The sequence below is a fragment of the Arachis stenosperma genome, chromosome 7, assembly GCF_014773155.1.
Source record: "Arachis stenosperma cultivar V10309 chromosome 7, arast.V10309.gnm1.PFL2, whole genome shotgun sequence".
NCBI classification, from domain to species: domain Eukaryota; kingdom Viridiplantae; phylum Streptophyta; class Magnoliopsida; order Fabales; family Fabaceae; genus Arachis; species Arachis stenosperma.
Window position 1 is genome coordinate 79498926 of NC_080383.1, and position 24925 is coordinate 79523850.

At 38.0% G+C, this 24925-nt stretch overlaps 1 protein-coding gene across 3 annotated transcripts; it reads left to right on the top strand.

Annotated features, from left to right (window-relative positions):
* The first annotated feature begins 13198 nt into the window (after positions 1–13198).
* LOC130941868 (uncharacterized) lies at positions 13199–18926 on the top strand. Of its 3 annotated transcripts, none has more exons than XR_009070730.1 (4): positions 13199–13648; positions 15145–15333; positions 16140–17005; positions 18093–18926. XR_009070730.1 is itself a non-coding variant. In XM_057870494.1 (3 exons), exons 1-3 carry the CDS (start codon positions 13445–13447, stop codon positions 16626–16628), a joined length of 882 nt encoding a protein of 293 aa, XP_057726477.1. In that variant the 5' UTR covers positions 13199–13444; the 3' UTR covers positions 16629–17347. The 3 variants fall into 3 exon arrangements, 1 of the variants encoding a protein (XP_057726477.1); XR_009070729.1 differs by lacking the exon at positions 18093–18926 and adding an exon at positions 17101–17347; XM_057870494.1 differs by lacking the exon at positions 18093–18926 and having other exon boundaries at positions 16140–17347.
* Positions 18927–24925: the final 5999 nt, after the last annotated feature.

Sequence of the window (24925 nt, forward strand, 5' to 3'; positions counted from 1 at the left end):
CAGATTTTTGCTCAGGACCCTCAATTTCAACCAGAAAATACCTGAAATCACAGAAAAACACACAAACTCATAGTAAAGTCCAGAAAAGTGAATTTTAACTAAAAACTAATAAAAATATACTAAGAACTCAACTAAAACTACTAAAAACATACTAAAAATAATGCCAAAAAAGGGTACAAATTATCCGCTCATCACAACACCAAACTTAAATTGTTGCTTGTCCCCAAGCAACTGAAAATCAAAATAGGATAAAAATAAGAGAATATACTATAGACTCCAAAATATCAAGGAAACATAGTTCCAATTAGATGAGCGGGGCTAGTAGCTTTTTGCCTCCGAACAGTTTTGGCATCTCACTCTATCCTTTGAAGTTCAGAATGATTGGCATTTATAAGAACTCAGAACTCAGATAGTGTTATTGATTCTCCTAGTTAAGTATAATGATTCTTGAACATAGCTAGTGTATGAGTCTTGGCTGTGGCCCAAAGCACTCTGTCTTCCAGTATTACCACCGGATACATACATGCCACAGACACATAATTGGGTGAACCTTTTTAGATTGTGACTCAGCTTTGCTAGAGTCCCCAATTAGAGATATCCAGGGTTCTTAAGCACACTCTTTTTGCCTTGGTTCACAACTTTATTTTTTTTCTTTCCCCTTTTTTTTTCGAATTTTTTTTTTCACTGCTTTTTCTTGCTTCAAGAATCACTTTGATGATTTTTCAGATCCTCAATAACAGTTCTCCTTTTCCATCATTCTTTCAAGAGCCAACAATTTTAACATTCTTAAAACAACAAATTCAAAAGATATATGCACTGTTCAAGCATTCATTCAGAAAACAAAAAGTATTGTCACCACATCAAACTAATTCAACTAGTTTCAAGGATAATTTTCGAAATCCTGTACTTCTTGTTCTTTTGTGATTAAAGCATTTTTCATTTAAGAGAGGTGATGGATTCATAGGACATTCATAACTTTAAGGCATAAATTTTATTAATTATGAATTAAGAACAAAACTCAAATATAGATATAAGATGAGACTATAAAAAAATAAAAATAGGAATAGAAAACAAAAGAAAAACGCAAAAATAGGCTCCTAATGATAGAGGTTTTCACAGAGTTAGGACTCAACAACCTTGATTTTGAGAAGTGGATGCTCCCTCAGCTTGAGAGGAGAGCTTTTGGCGTTTCATCTCTTGGAGTTCACGCCCCTGCTTCTCTTGTTCCTTCAGCAATTTGCAGAGCATGCAGTTTTGATTCTGCTGTTCTTCCTTCAGTTGCTCCATAGTTTCTTGCAACTTGGTGATAGATGCTTCTAGGCTGGCCCAGTAGCCAATTTCAGGGAATTCAGGGAGGAACTCCTGCGCCCTCCTTTTGATAGAGTTGTCTTGCATTTGTCCTTCCATTGACTTCTTGGTGATTGGATGTTCAATGGGTATGAATTCATCTACTCCCATCTTCACCCCAGCCTCTTTACAGAGCAAGGAGATCAAGCTTGGGTAAGCCAATTTGGCTTCAGTGGAATTCTTATTTGCAATTGTGTAGATCTCACAAGCAATCACATGATGAACCTCCACTTCTCTTCCAAGCATAATGCAATGAATAATCACTGCTCTCTTGATGGTGACCTCAGAACGGTTGCTAGTGGGTAGTATGGAGCGCCCAATAAAGTCTAGCCAACCTCTTGCAATTGGTTTGAGGTCTCCCCTCTTGAGTTGGTTTGGGACACCCTTAGAATTGGTTATCCATTTAGTTCCAGGGAGGCATATGTCCTCTAGAACTTGATCCAACCCTTTATCTGCTCTCACCATCCTCCTATTAAAGGATTCAGGATCATCTTGCAGTTGAGACAGTTTGAAGATTTCTCTTATTTTGTCCAGATGAAAGTACATAACTTTCCCTCTGACCATAGTTCTATAGGTATGGTAAGCAGTTCCAGTCATTCTCTGCTTATCTGTTAACCACAGATTTGAGTAGAATTCCTGAACCATGTTCCTTCCAACCTTTATCTCAGGATTGGTTAGAACTTCCCATCCTCTGTTTCGAATTTGCTCTTGGATCCCCGGATATTCATCTTCTTTCAGATCAAATTTCACTTCCGGGATCACTGACCTCAGACCCATTATCTTGTGATAATGGTCTTCATGTTCTTTGGTTAAGAACTTCTCTTGGTTCCAAAGATTCTTTGGATTATTCTCTTTCTTTCCTCTTAAATTGGTTTGTTTTCCCTTAGGAGCCATGATCTTGATGAATCTTGGCTTAGTGATCACGAAAAAGCACACCAAACTTAGAGGTTTGCTTGTCCTCAAGCAAAAGAAAGGAGAGAAGAGAGAGAGAGGAAGAGGAAATTCGAATGATGTGGTGGAATGAGAGGGGGACAAACGTGTATTTATAAGGTGGGGAGGGGAGATTTCGAAAAGAAAAGCAAAATTTGAAAGGAGATTTGAGACGATATGGAAAGAATTTGAGAGAAAGGTGAGTTTTTGAACAATATTTGGAATTGATTTGAAATAGATTTGAAGAATGGTTTTGATTTTTGAATATTTGAAAGTGAATGATGAATGGTTGAAGTGTGATTTTGTAGAAAAGTATGGGTAAGAAAAGGAAAGTTTGAAAAAATTTGATTTGAAAATAAAATTGTGGTCCCCCCACCTTTCCGGCGTTAAACGCCCAGAATGGCACCCATTCTGGCGTTTAACGCCCATTTGATGCCCCTTTTGGGCGTTTAACGCCCAGCCAGGTGCCCTGGCTGGCGTTAAACGCCAGAATTCCTTTGTCACTGGGCGTTTTTCCAAACGCCCAGGATGCTGCACACCTGGCGTTAAACGCCCAGAATGGTGCCCATTCTGGCGTTTAATGCCCAAAATGGCACCATTCCTGGCGTTAAACGCCCAGAATGATACCCATTCTGGCGTTTAACGCCCAAAATGCCCCTTACTGGCGTTTTTTCGCCAGTAAGCTCATTTTCTCTGCTTTTTGAGCTGAATCCTTCTGTAACTCTGTGAATTCCTTCATTTTTGATACTTGCCTTTGTAAAAACAAATCATATAACCTACTAATGACTGGGTTGCCTCCCAGCAAGCGCTTCTTTACTGTCTTTAGCTGGACCTTCACTGAGAATCATTCAAGTCTCAGTTTTGAGCATTCCTGCTCAAAATTGCCTTCAAGATAATGCTTGATTCTCTGTCCATTAACAATGAACTTTTTGTCAGAATCAATATCCTGAAGCTCAACATATCCATATGGTGAAACTCCTATAATCACATACGGACCCCTCCACCGGGATTTGAGTTTTCCTGGGAACAGTCTGAGCCTAGAGTTGAAGAGTAGGACTTTTTGACCTGGCTCAAAGACTCTGGTTGACAACTTCTTGTCATGCCATTTCTTTGCCTTTTCCTTATAAATTTTTGCATTTTCAAAGGCATTGAGTCTGAACTCCTCTAGCTCATTTAGCTGGAGCAATCTCTTTTCACCAGCTAACTGTGCATCCATGTTTAGGAATCTGGTTGCCCAGTAGGCTTTATGTTCCAGTTCCACGGGCAGATGACAGGCCTTCCCATACACCAGTTGGTATGGAGAGGTTCCTATAGGAGTCTTGAATGCTGTTCTGTATGCCCACAGAGCATCATCCAAGCTCTTTGCCCAATCCTTTCTTCGGGCTATCACAGTCCGTTCCAGGATTCTCTTTAGCTCTCTATTAGAGACTTCAGCTTGCCCATTTGTCTGTGGATGATACGGAGTTGCCACTTTATGGCTGATTCCATATCTAACCATAGCAGAGTATAGCTGTTTATTGCAGAAATGAGTGCCCCCATCACTGATTAGTACTCTGGGAACACCAAACCTGCTGAAGATGTGTTTCTAGAGGAATTTCAGCACGGTCTTGGTATCATTAGTGGGTGTAGCAATTGCTTCTACCCACTTAGATACATAGTCCACTGCCACCAGAATGTAAGTGTTTGAGTATGATGGTGGGAATGGACCCATGAAGTCAATTCCCCATACATCAAACAATTCTATCTCTAATATCCCTTGTTGAGGCATGGCATATCCGTGAGGCAGGTTACCAGCTCTTTGGCAACTGTCACAGTTACGCACAAACTCTCGGGAATCTTTATAGAGAGTAGGCCAGTAGAAGCCACATTGGAGGACTTTAGCGGCTGTTCGCTCACTTCCAAAATGCCCTCCATACTGTGATCCATGGCAATGCCATAGGATCTTTTGTGCTTCTTCTCTGGGTACACATCTGCGGATTACTCCGTCTGCACATCTCTTAAAGAGATATGGTTCATCCCAGAGGTAGTACTTGGCATCTGAAATTAATTTCTTTCTTTGCACTTTGCTGTACTCCTGGGGTATGAACCTCACAGCTTTATAATTTGCAATATCTGCAAACCAAGGAGCTTCCTGGATGGCAAAGAGTTGCTCATCTGGGAAAGTCTCAGAGATCTCAGTAGAAGGGAGGGACGCCCCAGCTACTGGTTCTATTCGGGACAGATGATCAGCTACTTGGTTCTCTGTCTCTTTTCTATCTCTTATTTCTATATCAAACTCTTGTAGAAGCAACACCCATCTTATTAGCCTGGGTTTTGAATCCTGCTTTGTGAGTAAGTATTTAAGAGCAGCATGGTCAGTGTACACAATCACTTTGGATCCTACTAGATAAGATCTAAACTTGTCAATGGCATAGACCACTGCAAGTAATTCTTTTTCTGTGGTTGTGTAATTCTTCTGTGCATCATTTAGAACACGGCTAGCATAATAAATGACATGCAGAAGTTTGTTATGCCTCTGTCCCAACACTGCACCAATGGCATGATCACTGGCATCACACTTTAATTCAAATGGCAATGTCCAATCTGGTGCAGAGATAACTGGTGCTGTGACCAGCTTAGCTTTCAGGGTCTCAAATGCCTGCAGACACTGTGTGTCAAACACAAATGGTGTGTCAGCAGCTAGCAGGTTACTTAAAGGTTTTGCAATTTTTGAAAAATCCTTTATAAACCTTCTGTAGAATCCTGCATGCCCCAGAAAGCTTCTGATTGCCTTAACATTGGCAGGTGGTGGTAATTTTTCAATTACCTCTACCTTTGCCTTATCCACCTCTATTCCCCTGCTTGAAATTTTATGCCCAAGGACAATTCCTTCAGTCACCATAAAGTGACATTTCTCCCAGTTTAAAACCAGGTTAGTCTCTTGGCACCTTTTCAGGACAAGTGCTAGGTGATTAAGACAGGAGCTGAATGAGTCTCCATATACTGAGAAGTCATCCATGAAGACTTCCAGAAATTTCTCCACCATATCAGAGAAGATGGATAGCATGCATCTCTGAAAGGTTGCAGGAGCATTACACAGACCAAAAGGCATCCTTCTGTAGGCAAACACGGCAGAAGGGCAAGTAAATGCTGTTTTCTCTTGGTCCTGAGGATCTACTGCAATTTGGTTGTAACCTGAATAGCCATCCAAAAAGCAGTAATAATCATGACCAGCTAGTCTTTCTAGCATTTGGTCTATGAATGGTAAAGGAAAATGATCCTTTCTGGTGGCTGTATTGAGCCTTCTGTAGTCAATACACATACGCCACCCTGTGACTGTTCTTGTAGGAACCAGTTCATTTTTTTCATTATGAACCACTGTCATGCCTCCCTTTTTGGGGACAACTTGGACAGGGCTCACCCAGGGGCTATCAGAAATAGGATAAATAATCCCAGCCTCTAGTAATTTAGTGACCTCTTTCTGCACCACCTCCTTCATGGCTGGATTTAGCCTCCTCTGTGGTTGGACCACTGGTTTGGCATTATCCTCCAACAGGATCTTGTGCATGCATCTAGCTGGGCTAATGCCCTTAAGATCACTTATGGACCACCCAAGAGCTGTCTTGTGTGTCCTCAGCACTTGAATCAGTGCTTCCTCTTCCTGTGGATTTAAAGCAGAGCTTATAATCACTGGAAAAGTTTCACCCCCTCCCAAAAATGCATATTTCAGGGATGGTGGTAGTGGTTTGAGTTCAGGTTTGGGAGGTTTATCCTCCTCCTGAGGAATTTTTGAAAATTCCTTTGCTTCCTCTAGTTCTTCTTGATCAGGTTGAGAATCTTTGAAGATGTCCTCAAGCTCTGATTCTAGGCTTTCAGCCATATTGATCTCTTCTACCAGAGAGTCAATAATGTCAGCACCCATGCAGCCATTTGGTGTGTCTGGATGCTGCATAGCTTTTACAGCATTTAACTTGAACTCATCCTCATTGACTCTCAAGGTTACTTCCCCTTTTTGTACATCAATGAGAGTTCGTCCAGTTGCTAGGAAAGGTCTTCCTAGAATGAGAGTTGCACTCTTGTGCTCCTCCATTTCCAGCACCACAAAGTCAGTTGGAAATGTGAATGGCCCAACCTTGACAATCATATCCTCTATTATGCCTGATGGATGTTTAATGGAGCCATCAGCAAGTTGGAGGCATATCCTGGTTGGTTTGACTTCTCCAGTCAACCCAAGCTTTCTGATAGTGGATGCAGGTATTAGATTGATGCTTGCTCCAAGATCACATAGGGTTGTCTTGGTGCAAGCGCCTTCTAATGTGCATGGTATCAGAAAGCTTCCAGGATCTTGAAGCTTTTCTGGTAAGCTTTTCAGAATGACTGCACTGCATTCTTCAGTGAAAAACACTTTTTCAGTTTCTCTCCAATCCCTCTTATGACTTAAGATTTCCTTCATGAACTTAGCATAAGAAGGTATTTGCTCAAGTGCCTCTGCAAACGGAATCTTTATTTCAAGAGTCCTTAGATAGTCTGCAAAGCGGGCAAATTGCTTATCCTGTTCCGCTTTACGGAGTTTCTGAGGATAAGGCATCTTGGCTTGATAGTCTTCAACCTTAGATGCTGCAGGTTTATTCCTTACAGAAGTGGTTGAAGAAGCCTTTTTAGAGGGATTACTGTCAGCACTCTCAGGTGTCTGATCTTCCCTTGGCGTTTGAACGCCAGGAATGGGTGAAGATTGGGCGTTAAACGCCAACTTCTCTCCCTTTTCTGGCGTTTGAACGCCAGAACTGGGCAAGGAATGGGCGTTTAACGCCAACTTTCCTTCCCTTTCTGGCGTTTGAACGCCAATAACATTCCTCTCTGGGCTCTTACTGTCCTCAGAGGGATTTTGAACAGTGGTTTGGTTATCCTCTGTCAATTGTTCCCTGTTTGGCTTTTTGCTCTTTTGAGCAGTGGTATTCAGTGTCTTCCCACTCCTCAGTTGAACTGCTTGACACTCCTCTGTTATCTGTTTAGATATTTACTGTTTTGCTTGATTCAATTGCAGTTCTATGTTCTTGTTAGCAACTTTAGTTTCATAGAGCATCTCTTTAAATTCTGCTAACTGTTCTGTCATCAGGAGCAATTGTTGATTAAGCTCAATTATCTGTTCTTGAGGATTAGGGTCAGTGACTACTGTCATGACTTCCTCTTCTGGAGAGAACTCATTGCTAGAATACAAATATTGGTTTCTAGCAACAGTATCTATAAGCTCTTGAGCTTCTTCAATTGTCTTCCTCATGTGTATAGATCCACCAGCTGAGTGGTCTAAAGACATCTGAGCTTTTTCTGTAAGCCCATAATAGAAGATGTCTAACTGTACCCACTCTGAAAACATTTCAGAGGGGCATTTTCTTAGCATACCTCTATACCTCTCCCAGGCGTTATAAAGGGATTCATTATCCTCTTGTTTAAAGCCTTGGATGTCCAGCCTTAGCTGTGTCATCCTCTTTGGAGGGTAAAAATGATTCAGGAATTTTTCTGATAACTGTTTCCATGTCTTTATGCTTGCTGTAGGTTGGTTATTCAACCATATTTTAGCTTGATCTTTTACAGCAAATAAAAACAGTAATAGTCTGTAGACATCCTGGTCCACCTTTTTATCATGTACTGTGTCAGCAATTTGTAAAAATTGTGCCAGAAACTCAGTGGGCTCTTCCTGTGGAAGGCCGGAATACTGGCAATTTTGCTGCACTATGATAATGAGTTGAGGATTTAGCTCAAAGCTGCTTGCTTTGATGGGAGGTGTACAGATGCTACTCCCATATGCAGCTGTAATGGGGTTAGCGTATGACCCCAGAGTCTTTTTGGACTGATCAATCCCACTTATGTGCATAATGGACAAAAGGGAAATGATAATGATTGCAAACAGATAAATTTTGTTTTTTTTTTTAGTTAAACGAAAAAAAATAAAATAAAACAAAAGAAAATTAAAATAAAAATTCGAAAATCAAAAAGAAAATAAGATCAAAGCAAATTGAGAACTGAATCAATTAAGTAATTAAAACGATTTTGAAAATAGCAATTAAAAAGATATGATTGAAAATTTTTATGAAAAAGATTCGATTTTTGAAAAGAGGAAAGAGAAAAACACAAAAAGACACCAAACTTAAATTTTTTAGAAAATCAAACACTAATTTTTCGAAAATTTTAAGGGAAAAACACAAAGAGGACACCAAACTTAGAACTTTTACGGATCAAAAAGGGACTAAGGACATGCAAAATCGAAAATTAAAAGAAAAGCAAAAGCATGCAATTGACACCAAACTTAGAATATGAAACTAGACTCAACTAAAAGACTCTAAACCAATTAAAAACAAAACAGTCCTAATCTAAGCAACAAGATAAGCCGTCAGTTGTCCAAACTCGAACAATCCCCGGCAACGGCGCCAAAAACTTGGTGCACGAAATTGCAATCACACTTTTGCAACTCCGCACAACTAACCAGCAAGTGCACTGGGTCGTCCAAGTAATACCTTGCGTGAGCAAGGGTCGATCCCACGGAGATTGTCGGCTTGAAGCAAGCTATGGTTATCTTGTAAATCTTAGTCAGGATATCAGAAATTATCAGGATTGATTGTGAAAAGCAACAGAACATGAAATAAGTACTTGTTATGCAGTAATGGAAAATAGGTTGGGGTTTTGGAGATGCTCCATCTTCTGAATTTCTGCTTTCCTACTGTCTTCTTCATCAAACACGCAAGGCTCCTTCCATGGCAAGCTGTATGTAGGGTTTCACCGTTGTCAGTGGCTACCTCCCATCCTCTCAGTGAAAACATTCCTATGCTCTATCACAGCATAGGCTAATCAGCTGTCGATTCTCGGTCAGGCCGGAATAGAATCCAGTGATTCTTTTGCGTCTGTCACTAACGCCCCGCCTGCTAGGAGTTTGAAGCACGTCACAGTCATTCAATCATTGAATCCTACTCAGAATACCACAGACAAGGTTTAGACCTTCCGGATTCTCTTGAATGCCGCCATCAGTTCTAGCTTATACCACGAAGATTCTGATTAAGGAATCCAAGAGATATCTACTCAATCTAAGGTAGAACGGAGGTGGTTGTCAGGCACATGTTCATAGTTGAGAATATGATGAGTGTCACGGATCATCACATTCATCCGAGTTAAGAACAAGTGATATCTTAGAACGGAAGCAAGCATGATTGAATAAGAAACAGTAGTAATTGCATTAATCCATCAAGACACAGCAGAGCTCCTCACCCCCAACCATGGGGTTTAGAGACTCATACCGTGGAAAGTACACAAAGAAACGTGTAAAGTATCATGAGGTACAGATACAATGTCAAAAGATCCTATTAATAGTGAACTAGTAATCCTAAGGTTTACAGAAATGAGTAAATGACAGAAAAATCCACTTCCGGGCCCACTTGGTGTGTGCTTGGGCTGAGCATTGAAGCTTTCATGTGTAGAGACCTTTTCTGGAGTTAAACGCCAGCTTTTATGCCAGTTTGGGCGTTTAACTCCAAGTTATATGCCAGTTCCAGCGTTAAACGCTGGAATTTCTGAGGCTGATTTGCTATGCCGGTTTGGGCCATCAAATCTTGGGCAAAGTATGGACTATCATATATTGCTGGAAAGCCTAGGATGTCTACTTTCCAATGCCGTTGAGAGCGCGCCAATTGGGCTTCTGTAACTCCAGAAAATCCACTTCGAGTGCAGGGAGGTCAGAATCCAATAGCATCTGCAGTCCTTTTCAGTCTCTGAATCAGATTTTTGCTCAGGACCCTCAATTTCAGCCAGAAAATACCTGAAATCACAGAAAAACACACAAACTCATAGTAAAGTCCAGAAAAGTGAATTTTAACTAAAAACTAATAAAAATATACTAAGAACTCAACTAAAACTACTAAAAACATACTAAAAATAATGCCAAAAAGGGTACAAATTATCCGCTCATCAATAAGTCACATGATTTTGAAGAGGAAAAGAGAGGATCACTTTAATCGATTTAGATTTTTTATTTGAGTTTTGGTTTGGAAAAAATTAATATTTGAAGTGCTACGTGTTTAAATTTTTTTTTTCTTTTCTTTCTCTCTTATTTTTGGCCATTCAATATGGAAACGAGAAGCTTGGAGTGTATTGGGGTTGGGGAAAAAGCATGCTTAATGATGATTGGCTAGTTAGAGAAGTGGTTGAAAAATATCTCAGGTGTATAATTACTAAAATTAGATGTATTAGAACATACGCTTAGCAACACATCTTGAGATTAATATCTGAGCTACTAGTATAGATGACACTAGTAACATGATTAATATGAGAATAAAGAATATGATGAGGTATTAGCATTGCTAAAGTCATCAGAGAGTGCTGGTTTTAACCTGCACCAATAGACTGTGAACCCGGTTAAACTTATCTCTTGTTTTTAACTAAAGCAGATCAAATAATATTATAATATTATTCAAGCAGCTCTAATATTAAGATAATAATATTATATTATTATTTTTCTTCTCTCATGTATCGAGTTTGGTTCGTCAAACTGAGACTAACTACAAAAACCAGAATCTAAAACTCCTAACCGAAATAGCTCAAAAAGTAGATCTTCACGATTGTGTCGTCGAGTTGATCTTAGAAGAAATTCTTGCTTAGTGATGACATAAGGATGATGAAGATCGAGGTGCTTGATGATATAGTAAAGGTGCTTCCTTTACTAATCTTCTGAAAAATTTCGTATCTTCAAAAATAGTCTCTGTACCAAAACTAGGTTGTTACAAGTGTTCCAATAAAGTGTTCTGAATGCTTCTCTTTTTTTTATCTCTGTTTATTTTCGATATATTTTTTATGGAAAAATTTTAGGCTCATCTCAAATGTAAAAGCAGATGAGTTCGCTTTTTAAATAGAAGGCCTTAATAGTATAAATAGGTAAATTTTATGGATAAATTTTATTTGTACTATAATTTTGATCATTGATAATATTATTTGTAATAATTTACTATCCTAAACATCACTTTTTGAATTTTTCTTAAACTGCTTCTTGTGCTATTATACATTTCAGTTCATTGCACTGAATTATGTTAAATTTTTTAATAACTTATGAAACTTTAGTTAGGTGAAATATATTTATATCTACTAATATAAATTTGTTAATAACTTTTATTATAATATGTAAAAAAAACTTTTATTATAAGTACCTGAAAATCTTTTCAAATGTATTAGATTATCTATGTATAAAGTATTAAAAGATTTTTTTACAATAATACAAAATGATTTCTGATAAAGTATTAGATAGTGTTGATAATTTTAAGGAGTAAAAGTGATATATTATTTATTATATATTTATGTTAATTTTTTATATAATACTAATTAATTTATTAATTGTTATCTCTTTTAAATTTTAAGTTTGAATCTTGTCTTTCAAACTTTTAATGATAATGAAGATATGAAAAATGATAAAAGAAATAAAGATTGAAAACTCTTTTACATCTATTGTTGTAATTTTTTTTATTGTGTTATTAAATTTATAGTGATTATACATTAACTGTTTTTAACTTCAAGTTATTTGATATTATATGAATCTTATGTTTGTGTTTTATTTATGTATGAATTTCAAGTTTTTATCTTAATTTAACTATAAATATATAAAAATTAAAGTATTATTTAATTTTTATAGAAACGGGACGAATACCCATAAAAATAGATTAAGAGGAACAATTTATAGCATTGTTGTAAGAACCGAACCGGTAATTAAACCGACCAAGTTACTTGTTTACTGGTTTATTAATTCAACCGATAAATTACTGGTTGAACTGGTAAAACCAGTTCCACGTAAATAAAAAATATAAAATACTAAAAATAGTCATTAACTTAAAAGATTCAAAATAGATATCTTTAATGCTTCACCAACATTTTAAAAACAACCAAGTTTCAAATTCTAAAGATAACTAATAAAAAGGTAGACATGAAATTAGTTAGTACTACTATAATAGTATCTTAATTAGACACAATAAGGATAACAATCATAAACTATATTCAACATCACCTATTTCAACAAGCAACTATTTCAACAATAGAAATTTTACCTATTCATACCATAAATGTCTATAAACAACTTCAAGTAGATTCAACAATCTTAAATTTCCTATTTAACATCACCTATTTCAACAAGCAGATTCATACTAAAATTCATAATTTCAACAAGCATGTTCAACCAGAACAAACACCAAACAGAACACAACAGATTGATGATTTCAATTTTCAACAAGCATTAGAAGAAGAGCACCAAACAGAACAGAACATAACAGCACAGAGCATTAGAAGAACAAAACAGCTTTAAAACAGCACAGAACGAAACAAAATAGCACAGAACATTAGACGAAGAAGACAACATAGACCGGCGGACAGCGGTGGCGCGATGAGTGACATAGTGAGGTAAGGTGCGGTAAGGGGGAGGATTAGCCGTTGTGTTTAGGGGAACAAGGATGGAGGGGATATTGGAAGTCTGGTTCGAGTCTTTCTTTTTTTTATTTTTTTTTTAAAAACCAAAACGACGTCGTTTTAGCAAGTAAATTAAAAAAAAACTTTTGAACCGGCCAGTAAACAAAAGCTGCCGATTTTTCGATTTTCATCAAAACCGACCGGTTCAATCCGATTTTTTACAGTTTTATTTCTTGTCCGATCATATAGATCAACTGGACTGCTTAAAAATCTGGTTTATTGGTTTTTTAGTCGAACCGACTGGTTCAATCCGATTCTTTCAACTTTAATTTATAGAAATAAATTCTTTCTATTGTTAAGAAATTAAAAAAATAAAGTGTAGTTTCTAACTTTTTAATATTCTCTCTTTTATATTTTTTATTTTTACTTATAAAATTAAAAAAAAAATATCATTTTATTCTCTCCATTATTACAAAAATTAAGAAAATCCATTCCCAAAACAATCTATTACCCATGATAGCAGTGTGACGAATTTGCAGATAGTAGCGAAGTAAAAAGAAGACAGAACGGGATCGGACAGGAAAAAAACGCACCCCTATCCCCTCACTACAACCCTGGTCATCAACAATACCTGGTCTGCGCCCCGAGTCCCTGTGTATAAATAAATAAAGCAGCCAGATACGGCACAGCACAGCTTATGTGGCAGCTGAGCTACTAGTAGTAATAAGAATCAGAGATACAAGAGAGTAGAGTAGTTGTTATGGAGAAGGAGAAAGGGACTATCACTACGACCAACAATAATAACAAGATAGAGAGGGGGCACCAGATGTACCGTGAGGGGCGTTACAGGGAAGCATTAGGGTTTTACACGGACGCGATCGCCCTCGCTAAAACCAAACCCCACAAGATCGCTCTCCACAGCAATCGCGCTGCTTGTTACCTCAAACTTCACCATTTCAAAAAGGTCAAACTTTCTTTTCCCTTGACTTTTTATGGACCAAATTAATCTCCAAATTTTTATTTCATTGAGCAAAATAGTCCTTTCAGATTCTTCATCGTATGTATGGAGGAACTGATACGAGGATTTTAAAATTTTTAGGAATTCTTAGTAAATAATGATATGGATTAACTTATCTGATTTTTTTCTTACTGAAATTTGATGCGAGATTAATTTGTCTAACAAAATAAAAGGTTAGAAATTGATTTGATAATTAAAGTTTGTTGAGGATTAAAAATTCGGACTTATAAAGAGATCCCTATCACCTAATATAGATAGATAAGCAGTTCATATAAAGTACAGAGCATTCTTGTTTTCAATTCCTAGGAATTAAATTGCTATTTGTTATTCGGTTATGTGCTGATAAGTGATATATTTGAGAGTAACTTTTTTTTTGGTCCCTATGGCCATTTTTTTTTGGAAGCTGCAAATGAATTAACATGTGACACGTTCACGCTCTGTTAGGGAGAGTTCTGATAGTTTTGAATTTGGGGTCATAGTCATATTGGTCTTTAATCACTGGAGCATCATTATCTAACTAGAGAGGATTTAATATGAGCATCAATTTTAATAGTCGGTGAACCCAATTTTGGAGTTTTAAGCTGTTATTGGTAATAGGTTATGCGAGTTTTGGAGTTTTAAGCTGTTATTGGTAATAGGTTATGCGATGTTTTGTTATGGGTGTAATTTGAATTAGTTGAAGTTTAAGGGGCAGATTGTGAGAGTGAATGCTTCTTTATTGAAAAGCTAGTAAATATACGAACTCTTGATTCAGTTGATTGGGTTAACATTTCTTCCCCTTGAGCAAGATCTTGGATTTGATTCTTGTGAACGGAAAATTGAGCTTCGAAAGAGCTTTATAGCTTTCATGAACCAACTTTGCTTCATATGAAAATTTGTAGTGGACTGAGGATAGTACCAGTAGTTATGGAGAAAGACAAATAAAGGAAAAAAGAAAAAATAGTAAACATATTGCACTTGGACATGAAAATTTCATCTGGACGTACAGCAAACTTGATGGGAATTATGCGCAAAAGTATAACTTGCGAACGAAAGACGCTTGCTTGAATTGAAAAATCTGTGACTTGTAATTGTAACAATGCTACCAACTTACCATTTAGCTGCTCTGTTGGTGTTGAATTATCTGTTTCTTATAGTTCTTGAAACTCCAGGCCAATTGTCTCATCCATCAAGGTGCCTACAAGCCAACGAGTATTAGTCAGCGTGTTCCACAGTTGATATTCCGGATGTGGACGAAAAACAAAAAAAATAGAAAAAAAACTGAGACTTTAGGTTACTGTGTATTATGTATTCTGTAACATGTCATTATAACTGTGGGATGATTGTTTAGGAATAATGACGCTCCATCTGTGTAGTTGCAAGCTTTTGTTGTATGATTTCTGTTTCAATACATTTGTGTTGGATACAATGACTACAATCAATTATTGTTGCTACTGTTTCAGGCAGCAGAAGAGTGTACCTCAGTGCTTGAGCTTGATCAAAACCACAGTGGGGCATTGATGCTGAGGGCTCAAACACTAGTCACCTTGAAGGAGTACCATTCAGCGCTTTTTGATGTCAATAGACTTTTAGAGTTGAACCCATCCTCAGAAGTATATCAAAATCTTCACGCTCGCTTGAAGACACAGTTGGTAGGTTGTTGTCTCCCCTGTATTTTGTTTCTGCTGCAGTTGCATACATTGCACAACTGTTAACTTGGCTTTAAGGTACTGAGAGATGAACGTGACATCTGTACCCTTGAGATAACTTAGTTGTTATCATTACAGCCCTTATAATTTGGATGGCTTTATTTTATTTTTGGTTAGGTTTTTCTTCTTTTCTGTTTCTTTTTTCATTTTTCCTAGTGCCTTTCCTTTCTCTCTCATCCTGTTGTAGTTATTAGTGAGATATTGATCTAGTGCATGTGCAAGTTAAAATGTGAACAATAAATTATTTGATGGTTAAAAACACTTTCAAGATTTCCATTTAATAAGTGAGAAGTGAAGAGAGAGAAATAGGAAGAGGTGGGAAAACAATAAGGAGAGTAGATAAAGAAAATCTGGGATATATATGGCTACTCTTTAAACATATTTTATTTATTGGAGTTAATGATGATGGGTGTAAATTGCTAAAGTATTCAGTAGCAAATATGATGATGATGATTACTTTTGCATTAGGCATCCCTTTAGGTGTGTTTGGCTACATTGGGCACTCTTCTAATTTGTGCGTGAACAACTTAAATTTGTCTTGCCAACTTTGACTATATGTGAGCTATAGTATTTGTAGGTTATAGTCTAATTTTAGGTTGATAGAAACAAAAATGATGACTGTTTCATGTGTAGCGATGCACCAACACACACAGACACACATTCTAAATTAAATACTTTGTCAACTGGTAGTAATCTCCCCCCCCCCCCCCCCCCCCTTTTTTTTTTTGTATTGGCTTGCTCAAGTGAAGACACTTGCTCCAATACCAGAGTCAGAAGAGGAGTTTGAAGAGCAGGAAGAAGAATCAGAAGACAGTCCTGAGGTCATACTAGGAGGAGAGAATAATGAGGAATCAATGGGAGGTAAGTACTTGGCAACTTCGGATATTAGAATTGATCAGAAGGTTGAACTCCGGAAAGATATCGTAAGTGCTGAATGTGCTTCTCAAGATACAAAATCCAAGTTCCCATCCAAAGATGGAAGAGACCAGAACAGTGAGGCTGAAAAGTCAAAAGCAGAGGCTGTAGCACCTAAAGCACTGAACAGGGAATCAACCGAGCAACAAACGAAAGGATGGCAAATGATTCCAAAACCGAAAGGGCATTCAGCTCTGGACTATGCACGATGGGACAGTGTTGAAGATGATTCTAGTGAAGACGACGACGAAAATGAAGATGAAGAATCTTTGCCACAGTACCGGTTCCGCGTAAAAACGGTGGGGGTACGGCCTGTCAAGTGATATGTAAATTCTAGTACAAGGTACCTCTAAAATGGCTTTGCTGTTCAAGTACGGAACATAGAAGTGACTTCTTATGGACTAGAACGGGCTGGTTCCCTAGTTGGAATAGCTGAATCATGTGGTTTTCTCTTGAAGATCTACAATTTTGTTACTAGAGTTATCAGTCGATATGGTTGTCGATGATCATGAGCTATATAAACTCGAAGTTAACAGTAACATCCTCAGTGCCTCCCTTTGAAGCAACTGAGTTCCTGATCTCCAGGTCTGTTTGCATTTTCTTCTGATACTGAAGTTCGAGAGTTGTGCTTCCTTAATAGACGAGGTAGAGTCTTTCAGCTGTTGAGGGCCAAAGAGCATCATTCATACCATTACAACAGGTGCGAGAATAATATATACTCTTTCTGTTCCTGTATTAGTCAATGTGAAATTTTGTTACATTCTTTTATTAACCAAGGATGTACTGAATTTCCAGTTATAAATGCATGGAAATCGAGGGAGTATATTTCTCCCACCTTTATTTGATACTGCTTTAGAAGTTGTAAATAGCAGAGGAATATGAATGCTTAAGCATTGGAGAAAATAATCATAAGGTTGCAGCAGCCGTGAGCACATTCTTTTTATTATTCTTTTTATCATGCGTATTATGCTTTTTGTGCTTTTTTCTTTGTAATGTACTAATGTATGATTCATTATAATGATATCAATAAAGTATTTAGTTATTTTTCTTTGTGAATACTAAATTTCGGCAAATCAGTCAGACAGCCTATGACAAAGGATCCATTGATTCTATTCCCGTTTGGATGGGTTATTGAATCTTGGGTTGAAGTTCCTTTTTATCTATTTCTGTTTGCAATCTATTAGTAATAACTTTATCTCTAGTGTTTAATTAGCTAGTAATTTAAGTTACTGATATGGACCGTCTAAAACTGTATAAAGGAGTCTCTCCATTAGATAGAGTAAGACATCATGTTTGAAGAGCTCTTAAAGGATAAGTTTATTTAGGTCTAATTCACTTACTACAGATAAAATCTTTCAAACCATACCATATGTTAGTACACTTAATGGTGATTTTTAATTAAAGAGTAGAGATGGGGTGTTCATAGCCTAATCTACTGCTTAGTCAGGCCCAAAATGAATAAAGTTCAATCTATAGATATCGAGCGAATCAGCTTCCACTGGACCTCATAGAGGTTGGTCACAACAACACAAGTGCAAATTTACTTATCTAAATAAGTAATCAATTTTTACTGCGTCTCCTATCCCTCTAAAAAGGAGATCTTAACAACTTACCTAACCAAAGAGAAACAACAACCTACCACCAAAGGTGGAACCACTGTAAAAGGTGGTTATCAACTCTATATTTACATTTATAAATATTCTGATATCCTCAAGTATACTTTGAACCCAATCTATTAAAAATCTGTCTAAAACCCTTGTTAACTTAAACATCGGAGTCTTTTGCAGGTACCACCACTTACCTTCTCACGAAGAACTCGGACGGCGACACCTCGACACCAGTAGATGTTGGACGCTGCCTCAAAAGGAGTTTGGACCTCATGCTCAGGCCCAAAGCAACCCAGTTTCAGGTAACCCACGGAATATTGACGCCATTGCTGGGGACCCGCAAGTCTACACCCAATCATGGCAAATAATCGTCTTAAAGACGGACATATGGCATCCGAATCCGAGCTAGAATATCACAACGACGATCGTGCGTTTGTAGTACCTCCACGACAAGATTGAACAAATGACCACAATGGGGAGGGCCTTCACAAAACCCTCAAGGTAGAAGAATAAATTCGAAAATCCAACCACTTGAGGACATGGTAAACCAAAACTCGGCAGAACATATGGGTTTGGTGCATGGACACTAGGAATGTAAAACCCGGTTAATTAACGGCTAATTAACCTATAAATGAGAATTTATTCTAGAAAGCCTGAAATGTGATTTTTATGGCTTAATGTGATAGAGGAGATTGAGACGAGAATTTCGGTACCAATTTTATAGAATTCGGACCAAGATTGGACCGAACGGGCCAAACCGTGCCAACCGGACCCAAAGTGGGCCCTTGGCCCAACATAACTTAACCAAAACCCTAGTTTTCAGCACTCTCTCTCCTCATTACACACACAAACACGCTGAATTAGAGGGAAGGGGGGAGAAGAACACTCTCTCAAACCTCTATCTCTCACTTGATCTTCAAACCACCATAACTTTTGATCTAGAGCTCCGATTGCCGCTCCGTTTGCGGTCACGCGTTCACCGCGGAGAGCTCTACAAAACCCATACAACTAATCTTGAGGTAAGCCACGTGTTTCTGTTCGAAATTCCAGCCCTTATTTTCGAGTTTCATGGGTAAAATGTTGAGACTTTGGGTTCTTTGATGTTATAGGACCCAACTCTCTTGAAGGAGAAGGTTAATCTTGTCTCCTTGGACCTTGGGTGTGGTAAGATTCTCAACCCTAGTGTAATTTTGTTGTTCTATGATGTTTGAGTTTTGAGATGTTGTGTTTGGGTATGATGGTTGTGGCTTAGGTTGTGTATGTGTGGATATTGGAGCTTGATTGGTGACTTTGAAAAGCTTGGGAAGGATTTGGTGGTGAAAAATCTGTTCTTGGAGGTGTTGAGGCCTTGAGAGCTTGTGGATAAGTGGTTTGGAAGTGCTCTGGTGGAGCTTGGGAGAATCGGCTAAGGTATGGTTTTGGTTTCCCGTATCTAATATGTAATGTGGTAGGAAATACTTAGGTTAGAGGCCCTAAGATAGGCATTGAATTGTTGATGTTGTTGAATGATTGAGATATATGATGTGGTCATATATGTGATGATGATTATTGATGCCTTGGTGGTATGATGTATGAGAAATATGCATGTTGTGATATATGCTTGATGATTGGTTATGGTTAAATTGTGGGTTGAACCATGTTGATGGTGAGTATGATGTTGATTGTGTACAATAATGATTTATTGGAATTGGTGTTGTTAAGAATTGGCATGAGGAATAGTATATGATATGTCAATATGTTTGAGTTTGAGCCACTTGGGTGAAGTGGGCTAAAATGATGAGATAGTGATTTTGTATATTGTGGTAAAGTGTCAATGTGTGAGTTGAGGAGGCTTGATGTTGAATTTGATATATTTTGATTGATTTCAAAGAAAAGGGATGAAATTGGCATGTTATGATTGATTTTGAAAAGAATTGGAAATGACTTGTTTTGAAAATGGCACTTTGTGGTTTTTATGAAAAACATGGTTTTGGGCATACTTTGGTGGGACATAACATGGACTACGGATCTCTGTTTTGTACCAAATCTGTTTAGAAATGAAATTTGATCCGGAATGTCCATGCCGTTCGAAGAACGGGTGAGAAATGATTTAAAATGAGGAAGTTATGTCCATTGGAAGATAGGGGTTTAAATCTGTGAATTCTGCAGCTTTTAACTTAGAAAATTTTTAGCAGAATGACCCCTTGCGCGTAGGCGTACCTGGCGCGTACGCGTCGATCTTCCAGAAAATGCCATCCACGCGTACGCGTGATGTGCGCGGGCGCACCGATTGTGCTGCACCCAATGCCAAGCCATTTTCCAGAGAGTTATGCCAGAACTGTGCCAGTGTTGTGCCTGGGGCACGAGAACACCCGCGCGTACGCGTGGTTGGCGCGTGCGCGTCGATTGGCAAATCTTTAATCCACGCGTTAGCGTGCATGACGCTTGCGCGTCGATGGGTTTTTGAGGCCATCCACGCGTGCGCTTGGAGTGCGCGTACGCGTGGCCCTGTTTTCATCCCAAAGTTGATTTTTGAGTTTTAAAAGCCAAATCTCATACTTCTAAGCCTCCGATCTCACCATTTATGTCTTGAATCATTATGACATGCCTAGCTATTAAAAAGGGGCTAGTGAATGAGGTAACTTGCGAGTAAAGCAAGGGAAAAATGAATGATCAATGAGGATCAAGATGATTATGTGAGATGCGGAGGATGGTGGTGGAAGTGCTTGTTATGCCATGGGCCGAAAGGCTATAATTGTTAATGAAACGGCTGGTTATGGATTTAACCGTGAGCCGGATGGCTGGTTATGGATTTAACCGTGAGCCGGAAAGGCTGTGTATGATATGAATATTGGCTGTTTCTGGACTGAACCATGAGCCGGATGGCTGATATGGATGTTGATCCATGGATGAGAATTCATGCATGTTTATGCTGAATTATTGATAATTGAGATTTGCACTTCCACTATCAGAGGCACGAGATCCCTGGGAGAAAGCAGTGGCTAGCCACCACGTGCTCTAGGTGGAGGCTCGAGACTCTGTTGACCCTATGTCGTAAGTGTGGCCGGGCACTGTGAAAGACCCGGATGAGCTCGCCCCCGAAATATTCACCAGTGAGGGTGATGGATATGGATCATGTTTATGATCAAGTTTATAACGAGTATAACTCGAGTTGGGGATGCGCGACAGAGGGACAGTCCAATGGTTAGCGACCAGGACTTGTCGGGTTGGCTCTATAACCGACAAGAGGATATCATCGGCCACTAGGGACAGGCATTCATCATATGCATACTATGTGAATTGTTTGAGATTGCCTATTTGACTGCATATTACTTGCTAATTGTCTAAATGTCTTAACTGCTCCTACTTGTATATTCTTTGTCTGATATAACTGTGTTTGCTATAATATACTCCTGCTGGTGATTGGGAGGTTTGAAGGAATTGGAAAGGAAAGTATTAGTTAGACTGAAGAATCTTTAGTCAGATGCCCTTATATGGCTTAGCTTGTTTATAAGCTTTGATATTATCTGGAGGAAGTTCTAGGATTGCCTTTGGCTTTCCTCTATTATTATGTATTATATATGTGGAAGCTGTTACCATGCTGGGGACCTCTGGTTCTCACCCATGCGGATTTTGTGGTTTTCAGATGCAGGACGTGAGGTTTCCCGCTGAGGCATGCTGGAAACTTCTAGATTTGCGAAGATCCTTTGTTCTCGGGGCTATGTTTTGGTTTATATGTTTCGCTTAGATACTTTTATCTCCATTAAATAATACAAACTGTGATGACTCCTCTTATGGGAGATTTTGGAGAATAGATTTTATGTATTTGTGTCCCTTTGGGTTTCCTTTGGGGTTTTCCTTATTTTATCATATGTATATATTGCTATGCTCGGACCGGTTATCTTTGCAGCCGGATTTTGAGTCTTGATATTCCTGTTTTTGACACTCCTTTGTATATATATACAATATCGCGTTGGTTTATCCTTGTTCGTTACGTTATCGATCGGAGTGATGCGCTTTTGAGTTGCGGTTTTTTTTGTTTACCCCTTTTTCTACAAAGGCTCCTAGTTATAATCAATCATTCATACTACTATACGTACTAAATTTTTATTTTAGAGGTCGTAATACCTTGCCATCTCTGAATTATGACTTAAGCATAAGACTCTGTATGGTAGGGTGTTACAAGGAATGGTTGGAGCAGCTCGAGATGAAATTAGAGCGACCACGAGAATTCGAACAAGCTTTAAAAAGGGAGGTACGACGACGAAGGAATTTGGAAGAAAAACTCGATAAGCTGGAGACCGATCTTCGAGGTCAGAGAACCCATGTGGATCGGGAAGGAACCCCCTTTGGAGGTGAAGATCTATTCACATAAGAGATCATGCGGGATAGGGTTCTTAGACACTTCAAAAGCCTAAACATGGACCTTTATAATGGAATGACTGATACGGATTTTTACAATATCCGCAAACTACCGGCAAGTGCATTGGATCGTATCAAATAATGCCACGATGGTTAGGTTATCGTTCTCACAAGGACTAATGGATCAACCAACAATAATCAGTTGACTATTTTAGTTAGAAAAATCAAATTGGGATGAGAATTAATCAAAGAGAAAAGCATAAAACTAGATAACTTGGCATTAAAGTAAATAATTGTAATGTAAGTGACTAAACATAAATAACAAGAATGTAATAGCGAGAAAGTAAATTATTGAAATTAATAAAATGAAAACAAAACTTATAAATGAATTAAGAACATAAACAATAAATAGATATCACTTGCAGAAATTAAATGAAGCAGTAAATGAACGCAGTAAGCGAACAATTAACAAGATAATCTGAAAAGAGCATATTGAGGTTCAAAGATGTTAACTCCTCAGGAATGATAAATCTCAACTCAATCTCAATCATGCAATTATAGATCTCTGGTAAATCATAAGTGATTGAACTCCAATTCCATGGTAATTTAGTCTTTCTTGACTTAATCAACTGCCAATTCTTTGTTCAATTTGCTCATGAGAAGAGATGAATCACATTCCCTGATTTCTAAACCACATAATTCTTAAGATCTGAATTTAGTTGATTCACTGTTACATATCAAATCTAAATTCAAAATCAGAAGTATTGAGAGAGAGGATCTTCAAGCTTAATTCCTATGATTCAATTTTCTAATTGATCATGAAATTCAATCTAGATCCAAACCATTTTCCAATGAATTCGAATCATTGAAATGAAGAACGAAAATACTCTCTTAGAATCAATAATGCACAAATCAAGGATAGATAATCAATAAATTCATTCTATTAGAAATTATCAGAGCTCTTCTCCTCAATAAAGAAGAGTTAGTGGCTCATGTCTCAGAGGAATTACAAGAATAGAAAAATTATGTAAAAGTGAAGAAAATGGCAAAAAGTCCCTTCTCATTTCTCTCTTCCTAGCTTCTATACTTTCTTCCGAAGTTGCCTTCAAATTCAAATTCCAATTCCCATGAAATTCAGGTCCAATTCCAATTGGGTTCAAGTCCAATGCAACTCATAAGTTTTAGCAATGTTAATTCCTCTTATAGCTTCTCCAAATTGGTTGATTACTCAAGCCTCTAAGAGTTGGAATTGATTATATGATGTTTGCCGTTGAAAGCCTTCAATTTAGCCGTTTCACGACATGTCCAATGTCAATCCCTTTTGGCCGAATTTGCTCTTTGTTTAATTTTGTCGTGGCAAACCAAAGTAGAGCCGTGGGATGGCTTGCTTTCTTTCATTACTTTATTCAATTTAAATTACTCTACGACAAACATAACAATCTCAAGTAAAGCATAACTAATGCAACAATAGAACAGATAACCAAACAAAACAAGAACATAATTAAAATTGCAATGAAACAAGAAATAGTCAAGGAGAAAAACAACCTCTTGGCTCCAACTTCTTCACTTATCATCCTCATCATTGTTGGGCTCAGTGTTCTTTGGTTCCTGATGAGCGGATAATTTATACGTTTTTTGGCATTGTTTTTAGGTAGTTTCTAGTATGCTTTAGTTACTTTTTAGTATATTTTTATTAGTTTTTATGCAAAATTCAAATTTCTGGACTTTACTATGAGTTTGTGTGTTTTTCTGTGATTTCAGATATTTTCTGGCTAAAATTGAGGGACCTGAGCAAAAATCTGATTCAGAGACTGAGAAAGGACTGCAAATGCTGTTGGATTCTGACTTTCCTGCACTCGAAGTGAATTTTCTGGAGCTACAAAAGTCCAATTGGTGCGCTTTCAATTGCGTTGGAAAGTAGAAATCTTGGGCTTTCCATAAATGTATAATAGTCTATACTTTGCCTGAGATTGGATGGCCCAAACTGGCGTCCAAACGCCCACTAGAGACCCTTTTCTGGCGTTAAACGCCGGAACTGGCACCAAAATTGGAGTTAAACGCCCAAACTGACATCCAAGCTGGCGTTTAACTCCAAGGATGGCCTATGCACGTGAAAGCTTCAAAGCTCAGCCCAAATACACACCAAGTGGGCCCCGGAAGTGGATTTTTGCACTATCTACTCATTTTCTGTAAACCTAGTTTACTAGTTTAGTATAAATAGCACTTTTTACTATTGTATTGAGATCTTTGGACCACTTTTCGATCCTTTGATCAGGTCTTTTCCCTTGTTTTCGAATTCTTATGCCATTTGGGAGGCTAGCCATTCGGCCATACCTAGACCTTTTGTTCTTATGTATTTTCAACAGTCGAGTTTCTACACATCATAGATTAAGGTGAGGAGCTCTGCTGTTCCTCATGAATTAATGCAAGTACTATTATTTTTCCTTCAATTCACGCCTACTTCTTCTCCAAGATATACTCTTGTACTTAATTAAGTTAAGTCAGACTGAAGGGGTAACCCGTGACAATCACCCACTATCTTCAGTACTCGCTTAGCCAAGATCCGTGTGCCTAACAACCACAAAGCAGTCTACATGATGTTCAACGTAGTCATTGGACGCCAGCCGAAGTATACTCTCTTGGGTCTCTAATCCACGGATTTGCATCGTCTC

Excerpts from the sequence above, each read along its gene's own strand:
- LOC130941868 (XM_057870494.1), top strand. The coding sequence starts at position 13,445 with ATGGAGAAGGAGAAAGGGACTATCACTACGACCAACAATAATAACAAG. Across the intron at positions 13,649-15,144 it reads AACTTCACCATTTCAAAAAG|GCAGCAGAAGAGTGTACCTC; the intron begins GTCAAACTTTCT and ends CTACTGTTTCAG. Across the intron at positions 15,334-16,139 it reads CTCGCTTGAAGACACAGTTG|ACACTTGCTCCAATACCAGA; the intron begins GTAGGTTGTTGT and ends GCTCAAGTGAAG.